The following is a 21,336-nucleotide window of genomic DNA, read 5'->3' on the forward strand; positions in this document are numbered from 1 at the left end:
TAAAGCATAGCAGTGGCCAGTATTACTGATCCCCTCATACTCTTTTGTTGTCTTGCTGTGAATGTTATCTAGATTTTGCATAAATCACTCTAATGTTGTAATTGATGGAAGTTAAAATGGTGTGCTCTCTTCATTAAAGGTTCTGGTATTTACATCTTGACATTTCATTTTTTCACAGTAGTATCTATCTGTAAGTCAGATGTGCTTTAGAAACAGCTGCTTTAGGAAGGCCGTGCTCGCTGGCTCTCGGTGTGGGGGTGTGTGTGGGCATGATCTGGAAAAGTTTGTAGATGAATGAGCCTCTTTATCCTGCCCTGTTGCCACCTACAAATATCCATAAATAGTCGATGCAAATTCATTATTGTGAGAGTCCAGTTCATTACTATGTAAGCACGAAAGGCAAAAATAAATTGTAGAATATGCAAAGGGAGTTCTTGTGATGGAGATTAAGATGAGCAGAAACACATTTGATGGCTTCTGCCACGGCATCCTCAATAAATGTGTAAAGGTTTGATTGACAGCACATAAATTCAGGAGTCCATAGTGTAAGTTTACAAATGCACTGTTGCAGGAGTCTAAAAAGTGGTCAAATAAAAAATTTGATGCAAAAAAATGCCTTGTTCAAATCCAATTCCTTTTACTGTCGCATCACAAGCCATGTGAGTGAAAAGCACGAGGTCCACACGGCAGTGTAGTTACAACACAATACACATACAAGGAATATACAAGCTGTGTAATACAGTGGACACTACAGTACACACTCCACAATACATGCTGTACAATAAACGCTATACAATACACTACAAAGACACTGGTCATTTTGCGATAAATGCTGTGCAGGTGTATGCTTTGCATAAATTGTACATAAAGGTCTAATAATTAAAGTAATAAATCATCTAAACTACATAGTCAACATGGGAATGTGCATGGTTGCATGATGGGATCAGTAACATTTGTGTTGACATCTGTGGAGTTCAGCAGCCTGGTGGAACATACTGTCTTTGATCCAACTGATCCGAGCTTTTGGTACTGCGGCTACCCAAAGGGAGAAGAGGGAGTGGCTCAGGTGACTGGAGTCTTGGATCTTTTTCCTCAGCCTGCTCAGGTAGTGTGCTGCATAAATAATCTGGATGGAGGGAAGCTCAATCCCTGTGATCTTCTGGGCACTGAACACTATACTCTGCAATGTTTTGCAGTTGAGGGCAGTGCAGCTCCCATACCAGGCTGTGACGCATTATACATTCCTGCACTCCTGAACTACACATCCTACAAAAGTTTACATTCTGGCAGAATTTTCTGGTTGGTATTGCAGTCTCCCACCTGACGCATCCAGACTACACCTTCTGCCTTTTAAAAGCCCGATAGTACTCTACTACAAAACGCGCCAGAAGGGTCGCCTCATTATACTGTCTCTCCTCTGCCTACTAATAATAAACTTCTGAGAAACCTTATATAGAAAAAGCATGTTGCACAATGCGTATTAAGCTGTTTAAATATATTATCAATTGTGTAATCCAATTATGCAAGTAAGCTAGTTCAGTCAAGTAAACTGTATTTTGTACATGTAACTGTAGTAAAAGTGTGTCGTCATCAAAGCTCTTCAAAGAATACGCATCTGTTTCTCTTTGCTTAGAGATCGTTAGATAGCTGTGAGCAGCGAAATACCGCAAAATCACGCATATAGTCGTATTCGTATTTAAAGCGCGGATGACTTGGCCCGTGAATAGCTAAAGCGCGCACTTCCTGAAGTGTTTAAATACCGCAAATGAGTTCTTCCAATGTCCTCCCATCTCAATAAGATCGGTTTCTTTTCATCCTTGTTTGCGAGAGAGAGAGAGAGAGAGCGAGCGCAGCTTTATACGCCTGTGAACGGGGATTGTCTGTCACTGTTGGAGAATACACTAAATATAATGGAGGAAGTCGCTCATTTTACTGAAGGGGAATTCTATCAGGTCCATTTTGATTCCAGGGCATATATCGACAGCTTTTATTCTTGTCCACGAGGCCACGAAGAAGAAGAGAATTTTCTTTCTTTCGTCTTAGCATGTCTAAGCCGGACATTTTCAACAGGTAGGACTTTTAGCAAACGTTATAACCTTTTTGAATCGGTTTTGACTCAAGCGTGTCATTTTCAGGTAAATACAAAGGCCAAAGACTCATTGAAGTCGGCAGCGGACCAACAATTCACAGTATAATAAGTGCTTGCGAGTACTTCCAGGAGATTGTACTATCAGATTTTGCTGACAACAATCGCAAAGAAATTGTGAAATGGTTGAAAAACGAAGAAGGGTGTTTCGATTGGAATCCCATCATCCAACACGTATGTGCAATCGAGGGGAAAAGGTAGGTAATTAATGATAATTTAGACCCTTAAACACGGTCCATGGCTTTGCATAACATTTTATTGACTTTGATTATGTGGGTATGAAATTGTGCGCGTCAACGTAGTTTCTGACAAAGATTTGCCTCAAAGTAACTTCCTTACTGACAGCAGAAACCATTCCACTAGGCCATTCGATGTGGAAGTGAACTTAAGACAGCGGGTGAAGCAAGTGCTGAAATGTGATGTCCGCTTGGAAAATCCTTTCCATCCTCACAACATCGATCCAGCCGAGTGCGTGATAACGTCTCTTTGTCTTGAAGCAGCATGCAAAGACTTGGAGACCTACAGAAAGGCACTTCGTGGAGTAGCGACACTGGTGCGCCCCGGTGGAATTCTTGTGATGGTTGGCGTTTTAGGTCAGACTTTCTACTACGTCAATGAAAAACGCTTCTCCTGCCTAATCCTAAGTAAGACAAACATTGAAAGTATATTGGAAAACTTAGGTTTTACCATCCATGAATTCAACATACTTCCAGCGCAAGATCGGAAGAAGATCGTATCTGATTTTCAAGCTGTTTTTCATCTTGTTGCCCTGAAATCCGCTACGTACACATGTGATGGGTAACGTTTCAAGGAAACTTTCAAAAAATGTGTACTTTTTTTCCCCCTCGATTTCCAAGTTACTTTTTCAAATTATTAATTTGATCTTATTTTGTGTTAAAGGGAGAAGGTGTTTCACTTTGAACAAAAAAATCCAGATGAAGCACATTTATAATTAAGATGATTAGTGTTTCCAAACCAGGTTTCATCGCAAATCATCTGATGACTGGAAACATAAGGTTTGAGTTTGGTCTGTTAGAGGCAGGGTGCAATAGACCTGTTTGGCCTTAATATTAATTTACTTGTTTAATAATTTCCTACTCTGTATTTACTGACGTCCTATGAAATACTGTGCTTTAGAACAAAGATCACTTTTTGAGGCATATCTCTTTAAAACTGGTCTACTTGCAACTATAGCTCAAACCATCATTACCGTGAAAAACATTTTGTGACAGTAAAGTAATGGGCCTTTTCAGTGAGTATCTATGACTGAGCACCTACAGTTTACAACAGCACAATAACAATGCAGTTCTAACCTTGCACCCCTGCTGTGGAATATCCCTTTTTTCACCACCTTCTTGCATCACCAGTAGTCTGAATCGAAGCCCTTTGAAAACCAGAGGTCTGAAAATGAGTCCTCAGTGAGTTGTACAACAATTTCACCACATTGTGTACTCATCAGTCTCAGTGGTCTGGACAGTAGGACATCATGCCCGCCACCCAAAAATGGCAACAGTGTGGTTAGTTTTTGGAGAGCTGTTCTCTTGCTTAAAAGACAAAAGATGCCTGATATTCTGTACATGCAATAAAGTCTAAAATATGAGAAACTGTGTGTTCTATTTTCTGACCAAGGACAGTTCAAATTAAACCATTTATGCTGTGTAATAAATCAGGAACATTGAAAATGAGCATTAATATAATATTTAAGCTCATTATTATTTGAGTTCAGCTGCTTAGAAAGAAGGTTCTTTTCAGTATTTTTAATTACTTTTCACAGACAGCTTATCATACAGTACCAAATCCTTGATGAGTATCAGTAAAGTTAATCAATGTATATAAAATATAAACGGATCCAATTTTACTTTGCATGTAGGTGAATGTTCATTAGACCTCCCTTCTAAATAACCAAACAAGGCATCATCCTCAATCTTCCCAGTCAAACCCTACAGTTCTGTGTTGGCCCACATTCTGCTGGTTACCCATGTCATTCTGATGTAGGTTTGGGTGGTTGCTGGGGTCTGGAGGAGTATTAGCTTTCCACTATGACTGGATCACTCATATCCTCCTCTTCGTCCTCCGAGTCCATGACCTCTGCCTCGTCCACCTCTTCATCGACGAGACAGTCTGTTGCGGTCCTCTTCATCCCTCTCTGTTTGGCCAGGGCCGCGGTGTAGCGGATGGTGTATATGTTCCAGTCGCAGCTGGCAAGGGGAAGAGAAAAGAGCTTTGGTTTAGACGTTACTTAAAGTAGTAGTTCAGCCAAACATTACATCATACTGCATACAATGAAAGATGATCAAACAATTGTGTTGTTCGAGCATGGCCGAAAGTTAATCAAAATTAAGACCAGTGACTGGTACACCTTATTTCCATTTCTTTGTGTATTGCATTGCGTATGTGATTGGAGGAGATGGACTTACAGTTTGGACAGGTCATCGTGGTGCCTCTGGATGCTCTTCAACAGCTGCTGAATGGTTGTGAGTATTGCTGATGACCTGTTGATCAAATGTAATGCATGCTCAAATCAAATTGTAAATAGAGGACTATGAAGGTGGTTATATGGTAGAGTTTGTGTGTTATTTCTGGCATTTGGAGAAATGTACACCCTGGTTTCGTCTGACCTGCTCTTGAGCTTCTGCCCATGCAAGGTGAGGAGGTTCTGGGCCCATGTGAGGTAGAACTGCAGATGTCTGGACTTCTCCAGAGATGAGGCCACAAAGTCCAGCAACTTCTCCACATAAACATCTGGCAGTGAGCTGGATACCAATTCCGCTAAACGATCAAAAATGATACCATAACTAAAAAAGGATATACACATACATGTGCCTGTCAAAATAAACAGCAAAGTTTAAGCAGTATCTAAAGAAGTTCTGAAAATACCATGAAATTTATGACTAAGTACATACTGAAATATTACAAGTTGCACATACTTTGGTTGTAAGGCACAGATTCCAGCACTTCTCTAATTAAACTGGTCTCATTCAGGCGAAAAGCTAGCACAATGGCTGATGTCCATTCCTTCTTCTTCAACTGATGACGTACGCTGACTGGTGTAACGTCCATGTCCAGGTCATAGGGGTCAAACACCAGCGAGGTGTCTAGGGAGTAGACGAGCAATCCCTCCGTGGAGGCTGCGGCCCAGCTGCGCCCTTATTGGTGCAGAGGAATATCTTATATTGTTAACTGACAGGAATTTCTCATTGTGTTATTGACTGATTTACCCCAATTTGAACACCATATGCATGGAGTGGAACAAATTGCAACATTCCAACAAGCTGTCCAACATGACTGATCCATGGTATAATCTGGACATTTCACACTCAACTGGTTCTACTAGGAGTGCTGCGAAAAACAAAAACCAGAAGTGAGCTGTAATCATCTGTATGAAAACAGCTGGCATATAAGAGGGATCAAAGAATGAACAAACAGGCCACTACCAGGCACATCACGTCACAATTTAACTTTGGTGAGCACAAGATCTCACAACGCATCACCTACTAAACTTTGAACTGAAAAAGTCATCACAGCAACAATATCAATATCAATACACTGGGTGTGCCTGATATTCAGCCATTTTTGATTGGGTAACACGACTGATCCAAACATCTGCAATGACCAACTTTGTCCCTTCATGGCTGTGGGTAACTGACACTCAAAACACTTGTAGCATAATACTACACAAGACATCAATCACTGAATGGTTCCAAGAACACGACACATTTTCAGGCTTCAGTGGCCTGAAGTGTTTGGAATGAGGTGAAAAGGGCTGTGTGCAGCTGTCCAATCATTTTTGCATGGTACAACATTCCTACACAACACATGCCGCATTTTGTAGACTTCATGCCATTCTAAAGGTCTAAAGAGGTGCAACAGTACTGGTTACACCTAATAGATAGGTATACCTAATAAATGGTTAATCTGTTTTATATAAGGATCTAAGGATTACTTACCAGTGGGGGAGAAGTGGAGAGAGGTAACACGAATCTCTGGCTTAAAGTGACGGGAGCTCATGTCGCCTGGGAGAGGTGAGAGAAAGTTGGATTTCCCCACAAACACAACATCTTAAGTGGTGACTCTGGGTTCATCTTCAGAACAGATTACTCTTAATCTTGGAATAGATTAGATCGTTGTGGATTCCCGTCAGAAATGACCTTTCAGGACTAGAATAAGCAATCCTAAACATCTGATTGCAGTGCCTTATACTGCCCTCTTTAACCATGCAACACTACTAGTATGTATTGACAACCACCATGACAGCAGACATAATGAACAGCAAGAGTCCTTTTACCTCTCCTGACTCCAGGCAGGCGGAGCTCAACTCCGTCGCCATCTCCTGCACCTTCGTCCACTAGTGCCAGGCTACCAAACTCCGTCATTTTACGCCTGTCCAAGAACTCCTGACACAGTGACACATGAGAGTTAAGTTACTAGTATACTGGCATTTACAATACTCAGATGACTGGGAGAAAGATTTGTTTCAAAGTATCACAAAGCAGTGTAACACCACACTGTGGAACGCCACAGAAAATGCTCAACTGTAGTACCTGCTGGTTAATAACAGATGGAACCATACCTCCATAGCATCCAAGGACATGTTGCAGGAGATTTCAAATTTTTTCATGAGGATCTGCTCCTTGATGTTGTAGATGCACACAAACTTTGAGTGGCCCCCAGCCAACATGGACTCTCCATCAGCAGAATAACACAGGCATGTGAAGGCCCTAAATACAACAGAATAGGGCTGTCCATTTTGCTTGCCTGTCAAATATGCTAATAATGAAGGGTACTGCATATTTGGTTACTATATGGTTGTGTTTAGATAGACGGTTTATGTTCATGTTGACCTGGCATAATTGAATAAAACTTGTTGGCCAAATCAATAGATGTTTGTACAAAGAAAATACAAAAACATTCATTATGATGTTTTTAAATGTCAGTCAGCTTGTGGTTTTAAATTGTGAATTAATACCATGATTCAGTTATATTTTTAGGCTTGAGCATCACATGAATATGTGATTTCCAACTGTAACACCTAATCCTGACCACTGGAATACATTTAAGCATTTGAAGGCTTTGGGTCCATTATGCCTGAGCTGCTGTAGGCCTCAGCAACACTCACTTGCCCTTGGCAGACTGCTTGGCCGTGATCTTCTCGGTCTCTTTGCGACCGATCTGCAGGTCATGGCGCCCAACAATGGAGCCGGTCTGAGTCGCCGCCTGAGGGCTCCAGAAGGTGATCTCGCCATCCAGGGTAGCCACTGCCAGCTCCTGGCCATCTGGACGATAGGCCACCGCCAGACCTTCCCAGGAGGAACAGGGCCCAATGTCATACAGAAGCATTCTCCCACAACCTTCCTGTTCACCACTCAAGAATTCTCCATCAATCGTCTCAGGTTCCCCCTTTCCAAAACTCACACCATATTCCATTTCATTCTGTCACACTACTCCAAACCGCTTTACCTCCTTGTTCCTAATCAGATTTGTCTTTTGTTCTTATTCTGGCTCAGTTTCCATTGTTTTTCCACCACGTATAACACCAAGGCTTATCCGCATTACCTCTCAGCAAGTTGACAATATCACTTTTAAAAAAGACAATACACTGGCAAAAGTGAGCAAGTCTATTATATACATCATACACTGCAACCCTGTACCAAAGAATTGTAAATGGTTGGTCCAAATATATTTATCTTTATTCCCTGAACAAGAACCACTGTCTCTGGCGAATGGGTTTCTGGTCTTTACCATCAGAGTTGAGGCGGAGAACCTCTTTGGTCTGCCAGCTGTCCAACATGTCCCATAGTCTAACTGTCTTATCCCACGATACGCTGACCAGCACAGATTGCACCGGGCTAAAACACAGGCAGCTCACTGGACCCTCGTGACCACTCAACACCTGCTCTTACACACACACACACACACACACACACACACACACACACACACACACACACACACACACACACGTTACACAGCTGGAAATCGCTGCAAAAAACTTGACATATTACATACATAATGTGTACTTACTCACAAACCGGAAATGAGTTATTTCAAATTTGTGCTTTATAATCTTTGCTCTTGCAAGGTATTAATAATTAATATCCAAAAAAGACCAAGTCTCTAAGTGTTCCGTTATAGTATGACTTTCATCTTCAGCTACCTCAAACACATACAAACGTGTTACAGCAATATGTCATTAAACGAATACTTTGCTCTGAAAAGATAATGTTGCCATTAACTGAACTTTTCTACATTATTGGACACCTCTGCATTCCTAGGTGAAACACTCCTTTAAAGAAAACGAGTTCAGGCAGACCTCCAGAAGACGTCCTGTCTGCATGGACCAGAGGAAGATCTCGAACGAGTCCTGAGCTCCAGCACACACCAGGTCACCGCTCAAGTCCACCGCCAGCGAAGAGAACTGGGTCGGCTGCGGGGACGTCATCGTACGGAAGTTACGGTACCTGAGGAGGGCATCAGAAACCGTTTTGAAGCACAGCCCTGCTGTACCACCATACCTGACTATTCTTTACCAGTATGAGTTCAGTGGGATGTGCCAAATTGCTTTGTTTAATGAGCCATAAGTCAAATTAACTACAAACACCACAATACCCTGAGAATCAGGCCATGACTAAAGGAGGAATGATCTTAATGCTCTGGCTTTAGATTAAAGAACAGCTCAGGAAAGAGTCCGATTTACATCACGTACGATGCTGAACTGAACTGCCATCACAGAACAGGAAGAGTCAGATCATGCAGAGTACTAAACTGGCATTCATAAGTTTGTCACTTTCCAGACCAAAAGCTAAACAAACTGGTCTTCACAAATCTTGGCCGACTAAATGCATTTAAGGTCAGTAAACAAGCTGAAAATTTGAGTTTTCCCTGAAACCATCCCTCCTGGTAAAGAGATTCTCTGTGATTATAGTCCTTGTACCTGCCAATCTCTTGTCAGATTTAGTGTACTCATTCAGAAAGTTAAGCAAGCTCAGGCAGGCTAGCAGCATCTGGCTCCTGCGCATTACCTGTGCAAGTCGAAGGCACGGACGGTACCGTCCAGGGAGGCGCTGAGCACCACCAATCCACTGCTCGTGAAGGCCACGCCAGTGATGCTGCTTGTGTGCTCCTTGAACGTGACGAAACACAGGCCACTACTGCAGTTCCATACCTTCACCTAAAAACGCGTCACATGCATCACAACTGACTCCAACAGATTCACCTTTATGTGCCTACACAGTGACTACAAAAAGCTGTAGGGTCCAAAAAAGTCCAAAAGTAGGGTCCAATCGGCTATGAAAGAGAAAGCTTACCTTCCCATCATCCCCTCCGGTGGCTAGGTACTGTCCATCAGGAGAGTAGGCCAGAGAAGCCATGTTGTTGAAGTGGCCTTGTTGCTTGAAAACATAGGACTCACTCTGCCACTCCCAAACCAGAAGCTGACCAAGACCTTGAAAACCAAGAAATTATTTCAGCCCCACATGCTCAGTGTACATATACTACAACAACAACATCAATGCTAGATGTGTAGAGACTGTACCTGAACAACCAAAGCCAATCCAGTCTCCAGTGGGGTTCAAAGCTATAGTAGAAATCCTCTGATCTGATATGCTGAGGTTACATGAACATGAATGTACAACATAGTAATTACACATTAATACAGCATCATGCCAATATAGAAATAACATTTCAACTGCGAGGTTAAAATGTGCAGTGTGTTCTGACTGCAGGAAAAACAATAATTTAGACAAATGGTGAAAGGATGAGCAGATGTCATGGTGTGATTGAAGGTTCACCTGAGTGAGTGAACGAGGTCAAACTCGGGGAGCTCGTGTAGGTAGAAAGCTCCAGAGGCAAAGCCGGTCACCAGGATGTGTGTTCTCTTGTGGAAGGCCACCGCTGTCAAGTTGTTGAAGTCGCCCTCCTTGTTGAAAAAGTGTCTGTTCCAAAGAGAGATTCATGAGTCTAATTATCTGTTTATATGCTGCAGTCCACACAATGGGCACATAACTGAAATTAAATTTCAAAAGGTGAAAAGTTAAAAAGTTCAGAAGTTAGAGTTCAGGCTAAAAAAAACCCCAAAACAACACAGACTAAAACCACAAACGAAACTGTTTTTCCCCTTCTATGAACAGCTCAGCAGTCCAATATTTGACAAGTCAATGCAAAATGACAAAAATTCTATAAGCAACAAGCTCCAGAGAAATTTCTTTTTATGACGTTTTAATTAAGCTACCACTTACTTGCTTTTTTGCTTGTAGCGGACATTTCTGATACCCTCCACTTCTTTAGGTGTATCTGCACTGCCTCTAACCACCTCTCCCCTTGGCTCCCCATCATCTTCCATTATTTCCACAATCTTGTCCTCTTCTTCCATACCAGCCTCTTCCTCTGCCCGCCTCTTCCTCTCCTCTGCCATCTTCTTCCTTTCTGAGTATTTAGGGCCCTTGCGTAAGCCATCGAGCTCTGTGTCGCTCTCCCACACACAGAGGGTGCCGTCTCGACTCACAGTGTACAACTGCAGCACGACGAACACGCTCATGTCAGCCTCAGTGGTACAACCGATAACCAAAATGTTGCCATGTGTTTGATAGGTGGTTAACTGTTTATCAATATGATGGCATTATTTATCTACAAAACAATAATTCATAAAAATAAAACCACTAAAGTAAATTATCCTTGGTAAAATCAGGAGATGGTGAAAACTTACATTAAGACTGTCCTTCTCAAAGAAGCAGCCCACAATGATATCTTTGTGGCCACCCAAAGAGTAATAGAGCAGATTGGCCCATCGTTCTGCTCCAAATACCCATGTGGTCATGTCTTTGCTCCCCACAGCAAAGCACCTGAGGAGGCAGAGCACAGGAAAATAAAGATGTACCTTCCTTATTCAGCTCACTGAGGAGGAAAACAGCTCAGAGAGGCTACAGACACTTCTGAGAATGGTGAGCACTGAGCTCAGCTCAGTAGCTTTATATTTCCATGTGTTAATCACAGTCACTTGGACAAAGGTCAGCACTTTTGATCTGAGACACATGATAAAAAATGACCCACAGTCAAGGTCTGTGAAGCAGCATGACAGGAAGACTTGTGACTTTTAAACAATTACTGCCTAAACCATAAACAGAACTTCACCAGCTGACATCATCTAATTTGCATAACGTTCAGTGACTACCCCCCCAACCAACTTAATTCATTACTGACGCCATTAACATTCTGAAGGGAAATTAAATACTAAAGGCAACGCATGTGACACGCATCACTGACACGGCTGAATCTGCAGCTCCATACTTGGAATCATCAGTCCAGTCAATGCAGGTTGTCTCATCGTATGGGCCAAAGTAACTCTTGTCCAGAGCAAAAGTGTTGAACTCTCTGATCTTGCCAGGGGCATGGTACATCAGGGCCACATTTTCTTTAGTGACCACAAACTTCCTGTAGAGAGTAAACAGAGTAAAGTGATACGCTGAAACATCGGTAAACGTGAACAAGGTCTACGGTAGGGAGAGAATAAGTGAGTGAGTGTAGTTACTGACCTGCCGTCAGGCGAGAAGCGGATGCTGCCAACAGGTTTGTGAAAATGATGATGGTAAAGTACAGCTCGAGTAATCAGACTGACCAGCACTGCTGCTCCATCTGGAATACAAATAGTTTAACACTAGAAACCATCTGTGTATAATGAAGCAAACAAAATAACACTCTTAGCGTCTTAAGAAATTACCATAATTTCTGCATCTTAAAAGGACACGCAAAACACAAAACGTGTTATTAGTTACCTTCATCAACAAGTATGGCCAGATTTCCATCAGGCGAGAGGCCGACACAGGCTATATTCTTGTTGGTGCTCACAGGCAACGTCTCGGATTTATTGCTAAAATAATGCAGTCATCAATGACATCACTTAGTACATTACACACTTAATAACTTAACATTTAATTAGTCAAAGCATCTAGAAAAGATACTTAAACAGCACAGTATGTGAAAATACAGCAAATTAATGCGTCGTGCGAATGTTACATTTATCCGCAGGCAACAAACACTTACTTTTTAAGATCGAATATGGAGATGCGATTTCCAACAGGACTGATGACTGAATTACCATCTTTGGAGAAGGACAGGTTGCCGTGTCGATAAACAGCTCCCAGTAAATTGGAAAACTGGAATAAGGTGGTAAGAAATTTCCTTTTTGCTAAATATGCCTTCCGTATGTCTGTGCACTGCTTACATACTGTAAATAACACATATACTGCTATTTACTGGTAATGACAAGCTAAAATTGGACACAGATAGCAAGCTCTCCTCTCCATCAAGATTCCTGCGCTGATTTGCTAAACTTATTACCCCAGCTATCTGGCTAAAGTTAGCTTATAAAATGAGCACATATGTCAAAACTAACCGTCACATACATACCTTGTATGCAAACTTCATTTTAGCCTCGAATGACGTTTAATACTTCACATTATTCGCTAGAAAACCTAAAGTCCACATGCACTAAAACCTAGTGTTTTTCTGAATTCAGAAAACGCACGTGTAACCTATGTATAGTGCATCCGGGTCAGACATTTCAGACAACATAAAAGACGGGTTTTTTTTTTTTTTGGTTTTTTTTTCCAATATGTGCGTGCGTCTCACCATACGTGCGTCTCACCATACAAGACGTTTTCACATTTTCTAAAGCTATACCAAAACGTTATGTAGATGTATAAAATTATTCTAAAATATAAACAGTACAGTAGACATTATTCGAACGTATGCAAAGTCACGTTAATGGCCGTAACAATAATAGCGACGTATTGTGTATATGCTAATAAAAAACATTTTAACTAAAAAAATGAAAAATGCTATCTAGTATGGCAAAGAATTAGAAAAAAACGCAATTGTAATTAAAATCTGAGTTTAAAAGCATCATTTATGCTTTTTAGAAGTTTAACACCTTAACAGCCACAAGATGGCGTCGTAGTACTTACTGATGTCATTAAAACTCAAGACGTTCGATAGTTAATAAACGTTTTTATAAATCTTTAAACAAACCCATTGTTTACGCTTGAATTTCGGTATAAGTGTTGCTAAATCAAGCTATTCGTAGCCTTTTTTGTGCATCATGTGAATTCAGTGCTCCTCGTTTTTAAGGGGAAGTATGTTTTTAAGAGTGACGTAACGATCCGATTTGCATATTTCCCTGTATATATTTTATGCTTGCGCATTGGCGCGCTACAGTGCTGCGACGTAGAGTTTATCGAGATTGTAAACGTTAAACCTGTCTATCTAGGTAAGGCTACCCAATTTTCCTGTTCACATTATTAATGTATACGTGATGCAAATGAAAAACGTTGCTTCAAGTGATACTGTTACTAGCTGTCTGCCTTATCTTGCTGGAGTAGTGACATTGGATTTTTAAAATTGTTTAAATTTTTTTTTAATAACAACGTGTGAATTATCAAAGGAATACTTAACGTAACGTGTGTTAAACCTCAGTGACAAGAACCATAAATCCATACTTATTTTTTGTGTATGAGAATCAAACGGATTCGCATGGGCTATTTCCTTTGTTACGCGCCTTTGTGTTGCAAATACCATGTATGAACACTTCAGGCAATCGATGCATCTGAGTACTAATGTGTGGAGTAATAATGGACATTTGCAAGTGGCAATGGCTTTCGGAGTATGATAACAGCGTAAAAACTCTGTAGTGGGAGATGAAGGAGGCTTGGGCGGTGGTTCTAAGCGCACGCGTATGCTGCCTGATTCGATGGGTCTTGGCAAAGCGAATTCGCAAATCTTTGTGCAAGCACGTGGGGGTCCAAAAAAATGTCTGCACATTTTATATAACGCATGCAAAATATTTATATTCACCATTTCATCGAATCGTGTCAAGTCAACATTCTCCGCTTTTTTTTTTCATTCTCTGTACTCTTGGCGTGGGAAGTCGATTAATTGTGTGTGTGTATATATATGTGTATGAAATATTTTGGAGAGGCGCCATTCCGAAAGGGTGCGGTTTTGTTCACGTGTGTAGCAATGATCAGCAAAATCATCGGGATGCGATTCTAATCGCAGTACTCACTGCTTGTTCTGAACAAAGGGTTCCACTATCTTCACTGCCACATGCAGTTTAAGTAAGGAGTATTCCCTCGGGCAGTTGGAGTGCGTTTCAGACAAAGGCGGAAAGGAAAAATGTGTGTATCCTTTTTGTTTTTAACAGACATACAACAATAATCATGTCTGACAAGCCCAACCTGGATGAGGTCACCAGCTTCGACAAGAGCAAGCTGAAGAAGACGGAGACTCAGGAGAAGAACCCGTTACCATCTAAAGAAAGTAAGCCTGTTGGGCAACAGTGCATGAATCTTGAGTCCTAACCATATTGCATAATTGTGATATGGCACCAGAAGACCTCATACTAGGCATTTTTGACTGCATCTGAATCTGGCATCATTGTGCAAGATGTGAGGATTTGCATTGCACAGAGTAATAATTAAATGGGCGTGGACATTAACTGTGCTTGGTTCTAATTGTTGTTCTCCATCCACAGCCATCGAACAGGAGAAGCAGGCGACATCGTGAAGACCCAGGTCTCCCACATGCACTGTGCACAACCCCTTCCCTGCATTGCCTTCTTTTCATTCACTTCTTTTAGCTGTATTACTTTGTAACCGAAACGTTGAAAGAGTAACAAACAAAAAAAAAATGTCACTTAAAAAAAAACAAAACCTAAAGCTGCCATCAGTGTTGGATGGAATTGAAATCACCCTCTCTGCCAACAGCCAGGAGAAGAGCCCTGTCCTCCCGCTCCTTTCCAATCCAGCAAAGAAAGAGATGCTTCAGATTCATGGAGCACATAGCTTGGAAACATCCGGATATATGGCAGGCTACACGATGTTGGCCTGAACTATTGTAGACACAGAAAGGGGCAATGGACAAGGGGGTGTGGCCTTGGAATGTGGACGTTCCCAAATTTACCAACCAGTTGAGGCGTGGCTTTGTCAACATGTGACCTGCTCACCAGTTTGAGGCATTGCTTTTTTTTTTTTTTTTTTTTTTTTTTTTTTTTTTTTTCCCTTTTGTAATTTTTAGTTATGATAATGCACAATATTTGCTTTTTATGTTGTCAGTGATTAACACTTTGTTGGCGCTGCCTCGGGCAAATGCTTGTTGACCAAGAGATAGAGAAAAGGTGGGGTCAAACTAGATTGAGGAAAACACTCCTAAGATTATGAGGGTTTTTTCAGTTGATTGTACCCTTTTGTTGGTGTGGTTTTGGGGTATCTTTTTCTGTTTCACCCTCTCTCAGTTGTCTTATGGAGGCTGTCATTTCTCGAAATGAATTCCATGTGGTCGCTTTCAGCTGTAGATCAATTGTTTTAGTAAAAACTCAGCAACCATGTTACTTTGCCACAAACTGTTATCAATAATGGAAAACAAATGTTGTAATAAAAAAAACACCTTTGTTATCAAATGGCTCTCTGGCCCATTGTTTCACACCCATTGTCTGGATCTCTTAATGTGGAAGTTTTTCTAATACAGTGTATGTTCAAGACCTAGTGCACAAAATGGCTGTCTTAAATCAGTTAAATACATGATGTATGTAGTGGGAGACTCCTGCTCATATGCCTTTTGATTAAATGTAATGCAGTTCAGGTGGGATTAGCTTTGTAGACCGCATTCAGGGAAGTCGATCCCGATGGCTGGTGATGTGGCTTCCCAAGTTGGTCTCCCTTGGTGGGAGATCACAGGTGGTGACTAGGACATTGACCATCCAATTAGCTTGAAGCACTGTGCCATGCATGCTGGGTGATTCAAATCCCGATTCCCTTGGCTAAGATTAGCATTCGACTCAGGCCTGCTGGCATCTGAATCCATTTGCCCTACTTTGTTTCAAAACATTTGACCAAAACAGTTTAAATCCAAAGGTCAGCATTTGTGATTAAATATTTGCTCTTCATCATTGAATCAGTTGAAAGTGAATGAATGTGCATTTGCATTACATGCCTGTAAACATTTTCTGTGTAACATTTAAGAGCTTATAGCAACACAAATTATGGTCATTAACATCAGCATGGTTATCTGAGGTGGAGAATAGTGTGTACATATAAAACCATAGGCTTTAGAGTCAGTATATTCAGCCATATTAATACAGTGCGCTGTTTTCATGCATTGCATTACACAGTGATGTATTACCATTACAATGATGCAATATGTGGTTTCTGCTCTAGCACAGTTAATACAGTTTGTCACAGCTATCTCTGCAATAATTGTACATGTCAGTGTAACTGGATTCTTAATAAGTCTTGAGCAAATTACTCCCAATACTCTATTAATCTGTTGCACAAGTGCAGTTATGCTGGGAGTTACATACTGGAGTGAACTTGGATGTTTATGTGTGCACAACACGTATGTGTATATGCTCCTTGCACCATGCAACCATAAAGGTAGAAGGATTAACAAAGGCCTGTTGCATATACAAGTTTCTCAATTTCTTGCCTCTGGCGAGCTCCTTGGTCGACCAAATCAAATAACCCATCAGTCCATGGCAGGTGTGCTCCTGCTAGTGAATACAGAAGTGGCAAGGCATCTGGGAGATGTTTCTATTCTGAAGTCAGACAGATCCGGGCATGCCTACAGAATTCCACAGTAGTTAACAGGGAGGAGCATAGGCACAGAGTCTTCTCCCCTGAGCCCTGGTCAAATAGCTTTACTAACTACAGTCAATGGACGGTCCTGGGAATTGCAAAACACTGCATTGTTTTGGTATTCACCCTTTCCTAATCAGGTTATAAAAAGCTTGTATTATCAAGCTGAATTCCAGCTAAACTCCATAAAGAGCCTACCACACCATCTAGCAGTTCCATGGCTGATAGGAATGGTTAAGGCATCCAAACAATGGGCTGTTGAAGAATGCTGGAGCTCCGTGGCTCCTTGTGTCCAGCAGTGAGCGCTACCCTGCACTGATCATGCCCACATCCCAACTGAAGCCAATGAGAGGCCATTTAGCCTTTCACGAGCCATTGCACATGGGATTGTGGGTCAGTGCCCCTTCATGTATCTTGGCCTAAACTGTCACATGAAGTTGAGACTTTGAGATACATCTTTGATTTAGCTGGTGTAGTGTTGGCAGACTTCTAGTTCAAACTAAAATAAGATCTAATATAATATGACATTCAGTGTGTAATGTACTAAAAAAAAGAAATTGCACAAAATTACATTAACTGCCATTGTCATTTCTTTGGGACTAAAAAGTAAACATATTCCATAAAGCATCATTCTTATCATTCACAGCTAAATTGATGACAATCTATCCTGTCACTCTCTGCTGAGTGTTCCGTCTGTCGATCATGATGCTGTGCTAAATTAGCCAGGTAAACAGTGTGCTGAGCTCCTGTTTCCATGGTAACTTCCAAGGCTGCATCATCACTGAAGTCATTTTTGCTGCAGATCTGTACTTCTCCATGCTGTCTCTCTGCAACAGGAAGCTCTCTTGTTATTACCTCTCGCTATTACTATTGCCTATCGTTGGAATGTTCTGTTCTGTCTCGCCATAAAACCTGCTTTATCAGTTTCTCAAATAATCATTTACATTTCTGCCGTACATTTACAGTCGCTCAATGGATTATGGTGCAGTTGTTTTTGTATAAGAGCAGTAGTCTATCAGATGTGCACTCATGTACATACTGCTTCTAATCCTACGCCCAGTTATATGAAATTCTTGACTCCTGAAGTTGGTTATGGTTCAATACATGTGTTTGTTACAGAACAAGAAAAAGAGAGAAAGACCTGCTCCTTTCATAGTTTACTTCAGTCCTAAGGCCTCCCAGCCATTCCGTGGGGCTGAGATGGGGCACTGTTCCACACCCTAAATGCCCTCCCCTCTCATTTGGCCCCGCCCATATCCATCAACGATCAGTTGCAGGATGGAAAGTGTTTTCTTAAGGTTTAATGCACTGACTGATAAGAAAGAACATTTGATAATGAGGATTGGGGCATAGTGAAGAAGAGCCATCTTGCAAGACTGGTCTATAGTGGAATGTAGCTGAGTAACTCATGTATGTAAGAACTAGAATGTGTGAGCAAGCTCATGTTACTAAATCTGTTATTAAATCTGAAAACGGTGAGCATGCCTCTACTTTTTCATCTGCCCGACTTTTTTGTGTGTGTGTGACATTGTTATACTGCTAAAGATGTCACGCTATAAGCTACAATGTGGCTTTTAATTACCAGGTGCTAATATTTTCAGCATACATCTATTTTTCATAAAAACCTCCTGCTAAACTAACCTTCATATACTCATACAAGACAAGGTTTGGATAACCATCCCTAAATAAAATTCATATTTTTGCATTCTTGTGTATTCTTGCAGTCAATTCTCATGTGCCTGCACTCATATCACTGATTAAATTCTGAGTAATTGCCGAGGTTGTGTTTGTTTGTGTACTAGTTTAAATCAAACCACAGACATACCCCTCGCTATCGACTTCATTTCTTCCTTACAGCACGTTACTTCCTCGATTGGTTTTCGAGGCTGCATTATAGAATTTCCCTCCTTTGTATGGCGTCTCTACGCAAAAAAAAAATTAACATCACTTTACCTTAAGTGTCATGAGAATCTATGCGTAGGTGTATGTGTGAACATTTGCACTGACACCCTATTCATACTTGTTAAGGACAGCCATTGTGTTATGTGCTATGACCCTATTAATCATTCTGAAACTGAAGCTGCAACTATGCCAGAAACAAAATCAGTTGACGTTTTCAGGGGTAGACGAGGGCACCGACAGCCTGTCTGCGAGAGACTGCGGCTTTAATTACCTGCTAGCTGTTTAATAGCAGTGCCTGAATCAGTCCTCACACGGGAGCATAAGGCTTTAATTAGAGCTGTCCTGAAGACAGCCAGTGTACATTGTCACACGTGATGCACGGCCTTTGATCAACATCGTCGCCGGTAATAGGCTCCGTTTGGAGCCAGGCAGCTGCAGCCACACCCACACTGGGCCAATCTGGTTCAGCCGTATCAGAGCTGTTTGCCGCGCCGCGATACAACAAACTGCAGTGATTCACAGCTCCAGTTAGAAAAGAGTTTTCAAAGACGAATTTGCATATTTTCACCCGAAGAGCGGGAGATTGGTGGAGAGCAGGTTCATTATCGGCTCTGTCCTCTGAGGTACAAAAAGCTGATTTAATGGGAGTGAATTGGGCCAAAATATAGGCTACAGTTAATCTTAGGTTCATATGCGGACGATCAAAGAGTCAAAACACTCCTGAAACAGCCTTACAGCACTGGCTATATATATATATATATATATATATATATTATATATATATATATATATATATATATATATATATATATATATAAAATTACGAGATGGCTGACAAATGGCACACTAAACTTGTCTGGGCAGATTTTCGAAAGGAAAAGAAATTTGTCATTTGTGTCATAGGATGCTTCACATTTAGCCTTTAGTGTGTGGTTATTATATGTGATTCTCTTGTAAGCTTTAAAATTGATTACTCATCCCCTGCATGCATCCTTGAATATGCAAGTTTGTTTGCAATAAAACTATCTCATTGCTGGAATAAGAAAATGTATTGTAGCTAAACAGGTGTAAGTTTGGCATTCTAGCTAAACAGGCTTACTTGAATCCATGTGGTTTTACTTAAAATCCACTGATGCCTAAACAGAAGATTCTCAGTATCACATACATCCTCATGCTTGTAAACGATTCGGCTTTGCCACTAAGCCCAAAAGGCCTAACAGCACAAATAGCAAAGGACTATCTTATTTGCTTAGTTTATTTAAACTGAAAGCTACACGTTACATGAGTTAACTGTGCCTGTCTCTCTCTGTAATAACTGACAGCATTTGTATATGTTGGGCCTGCAGGATACTGCCAGTCCAATGAATCACACAAGACATGCATGGTAATCCTTAATAAACCCCAAACCTTAAACCTTACACCTGTACACTGTTGGCTCTTACATGGTGCTTGAAAATTCCGTTTTGGTATGCTGCCAGTTTTTGAAGATAATCAGTTTTTAAGAATGCCAGCAACAACAACATTCCTTCAGCACAACCCAGTCACACAGAGGAAACACTTCATAAGGTTTACTAGATATGTAGAAAACACAGAAGGTAAACAGGAAATTACAGTACAAGTGAAAGTGGTCCTGCTTGCCCAGGTTCAGTTTGGGAATTGTATCAAAGGTATAACCACTAAAGGAAGAAATAAATATAACCATTATGTTAACTGACTGTTTCCCTGATCATTAGGAAATTAGAATATGATGGCTTTAAGAGCAAAACAGGAAGTAAATGCCATATTTAAAATTTTTAACATATCATAATGTCACATTTTAAGCAAAAAAAAAAGAAAAAAGTATCCTTCAGTTCTACTGGATTCTATTATTACTGAATGAAAGACCATCAGGGAATGTTTTCACAATTTTTTTTTTCATGGTGGCACAAAGACAGGAAGTGGCACTGTTCCAGATCCAGCTGGTTGTGTTCATAGCTTCAGAATAGAGTGACCAAAAAGCAAGATACATGGGTGTGTGTGTGTGGGTGGGGGGTGGGGGGGGGGTCAAGGCTACAACACTGCACATTTTTGGAATTGCAGTGCCCTGCTGAATGCTACAATGGGGGATTTCAAGAAAACTGCACTGTAACTTGACAGTGGAATTTCTTAAGCACTGGCTTAGAGGGCTGGGTCCTTTCATGTGTACCCATGTTTGAACTCTGCCCATACCATATCACAGCCACATAACTGAGCACTCCTATTTTATATCATCAGTTTTAATGAGCATATAATGCATTCAAAAGGCTATACAATCACCAGGTATACTATATATAGTACTATATATACTAAGAAAAATGGAAATGGGGTTATACATAAACATTTTAAAGGTAAAACATGTGCAACAAAGCAGACTTTTCCCTCGTGGTATCAGTTTGAAAGGAGTGCTCCTTACAGATGTATCACAGGCAGCAGATTTAATCCTGTAGACATGTTAGCACAGCATCAGGGAGATGCTATCATTCTTGCATGCGTGAGGAGACATGCACACATGCGCTTGCTCCCCTTGTGTTACAGAATTCGAAAGCATGCAAAGAATTGCAAAACAGGTGTTATTTTGTCTGAGGGAAGCACAAATTCCCTTACTGATACACATCATGCAGAAAAGACAGCAACCTTCTGGATGTATGC

At 41.0% G+C, this 21,336-nt stretch overlaps 3 protein-coding genes across 6 annotated transcripts; 2 read left to right on the forward strand and 1 right to left on the reverse strand.

Annotated features, from left to right (window-relative positions):
- Positions 1-651: 651 nt before the first annotated feature.
- On the forward strand, positions 652-3,810 carry LOC113590733 (nicotinamide N-methyltransferase-like). 3 transcript variants are annotated; one of them, XM_035534607.1, is made up of 4 exons: positions 652-1,105; positions 1,197-2,070; positions 2,136-2,343; positions 2,495-3,810. In XM_035534607.1, exons 2-4 carry the CDS (start codon positions 1,779-1,781, stop codon positions 2,946-2,948), a joined length of 954 nt encoding a protein of 317 aa, XP_035390500.1. In that variant the 5' UTR covers positions 652-1,105; positions 1,197-1,778; the 3' UTR covers positions 2,949-3,810. The 3 variants fall into 3 exon arrangements, with proteins under 3 accessions (XP_035390500.1, XP_026886827.2, XP_026886828.2); XM_027031026.2 differs by having other exon boundaries at positions 652-2,070; XM_027031027.2 differs by having other exon boundaries at positions 654-2,070; positions 2,510-3,810.
- A 78-nt stretch (positions 3,811-3,888) lies between these two features.
- On the reverse strand, positions 3,889-12,689 carry pwp2h (PWP2 small subunit processome component). The gene is made up of 21 exons (XM_027031025.2): positions 12,548-12,689; positions 12,182-12,294; positions 11,914-12,008; positions 11,674-11,773; positions 11,429-11,572; positions 10,848-10,983; positions 10,381-10,655; positions 9,934-10,077; positions 9,678-9,748; positions 9,451-9,587; positions 9,166-9,314; positions 8,457-8,604; positions 7,886-8,036; positions 7,263-7,443; positions 6,717-6,864; positions 6,432-6,540; positions 6,094-6,159; positions 5,074-5,292; positions 4,765-4,915; positions 4,564-4,638; positions 3,889-4,344 (listed from the first exon to the last, which is right to left on the reverse strand). The coding sequence occupies exons 1-21, from the start codon at positions 12,563-12,565 to the stop codon at positions 4,173-4,175; spliced, it is 2,802 nt and encodes a 933-aa protein (XP_026886826.2). The 5' UTR covers positions 12,566-12,689; the 3' UTR covers positions 3,889-4,172.
- A 614-nt stretch (positions 12,690-13,303) lies between these two features.
- Positions 13,304-15,593, forward strand: LOC113590739 (thymosin beta-11-like). 2 transcript variants are annotated; one of them, XM_027031035.2, is made up of 4 exons: positions 13,304-13,406; positions 14,340-14,455; positions 14,670-14,709; positions 14,902-15,593. In XM_027031035.2, the coding sequence occupies exons 2-3, from the start codon at positions 14,356-14,358 to the stop codon at positions 14,699-14,701; spliced, it is 132 nt and encodes a 43-aa protein (XP_026886836.1). In that variant the 5' UTR covers positions 13,304-13,406; positions 14,340-14,355; the 3' UTR covers positions 14,702-14,709; positions 14,902-15,593. The 2 variants fall into 2 exon arrangements, with proteins under 2 accessions (XP_026886836.1, XP_026886834.1); XM_027031033.2 differs by having other exon boundaries at positions 13,305-13,406; positions 14,670-15,593.
- The last annotated feature ends 5,743 nt before the right edge of the window (positions 15,594-21,336 follow it).

Source organism: Electrophorus electricus, chromosome 16 (genome assembly GCF_013358815.1).
Source record: "Electrophorus electricus isolate fEleEle1 chromosome 16, fEleEle1.pri, whole genome shotgun sequence".
Lineage (NCBI taxonomy): Eukaryota > Metazoa > Chordata > Actinopteri > Gymnotiformes > Gymnotidae > Electrophorus > Electrophorus electricus.

Bases quoted from the DNA above. Each gene is read 5' to 3' on its own strand.
- LOC113590733 (XM_027031026.2), top strand. From the start codon at position 1,779: ATGTCCTCCCATCTCAATAAGATCGGTTTCTTTTCATCCTTGTTTGCG. The intron at 2,071-2,135 runs GTAGGACTTTTA...TGTCATTTTCAG, and splicing joins AAGCCGGACATTTTCAACAG to GTAAATACAAAGGCCAAAGA. The intron at 2,344-2,494 runs GTAGGTAATTAA...TACTGACAGCAG, and splicing joins TGTGCAATCGAGGGGAAAAG to AAACCATTCCACTAGGCCAT.
- pwp2h (XM_027031025.2), bottom strand. The intron at 10,984-11,428 runs GTATGGAGCTGC...CTGCCTCCTCAG, and splicing joins GACTGGACTGATGATTCCAA to GTGCTTTGCTGTGGGGAGCA. The intron at 4,916-5,073 runs GTATGTGCAACT...TTGATCGTTTAG, and splicing joins ATCTGTGCCTTACAACCAAA to CGGAATTGGTATCCAGCTCA.
- LOC113590739 (XM_027031035.2), top strand. From the start codon at position 14,356: ATGTCTGACAAGCCCAACCTGGATGAGGTCACCAGCTTCGACAAGAGC. The intron at 14,456-14,669 runs GTAAGCCTGTTG...CTCCATCCACAG, and splicing joins CCCGTTACCATCTAAAGAAA to CCATCGAACAGGAGAAGCAG.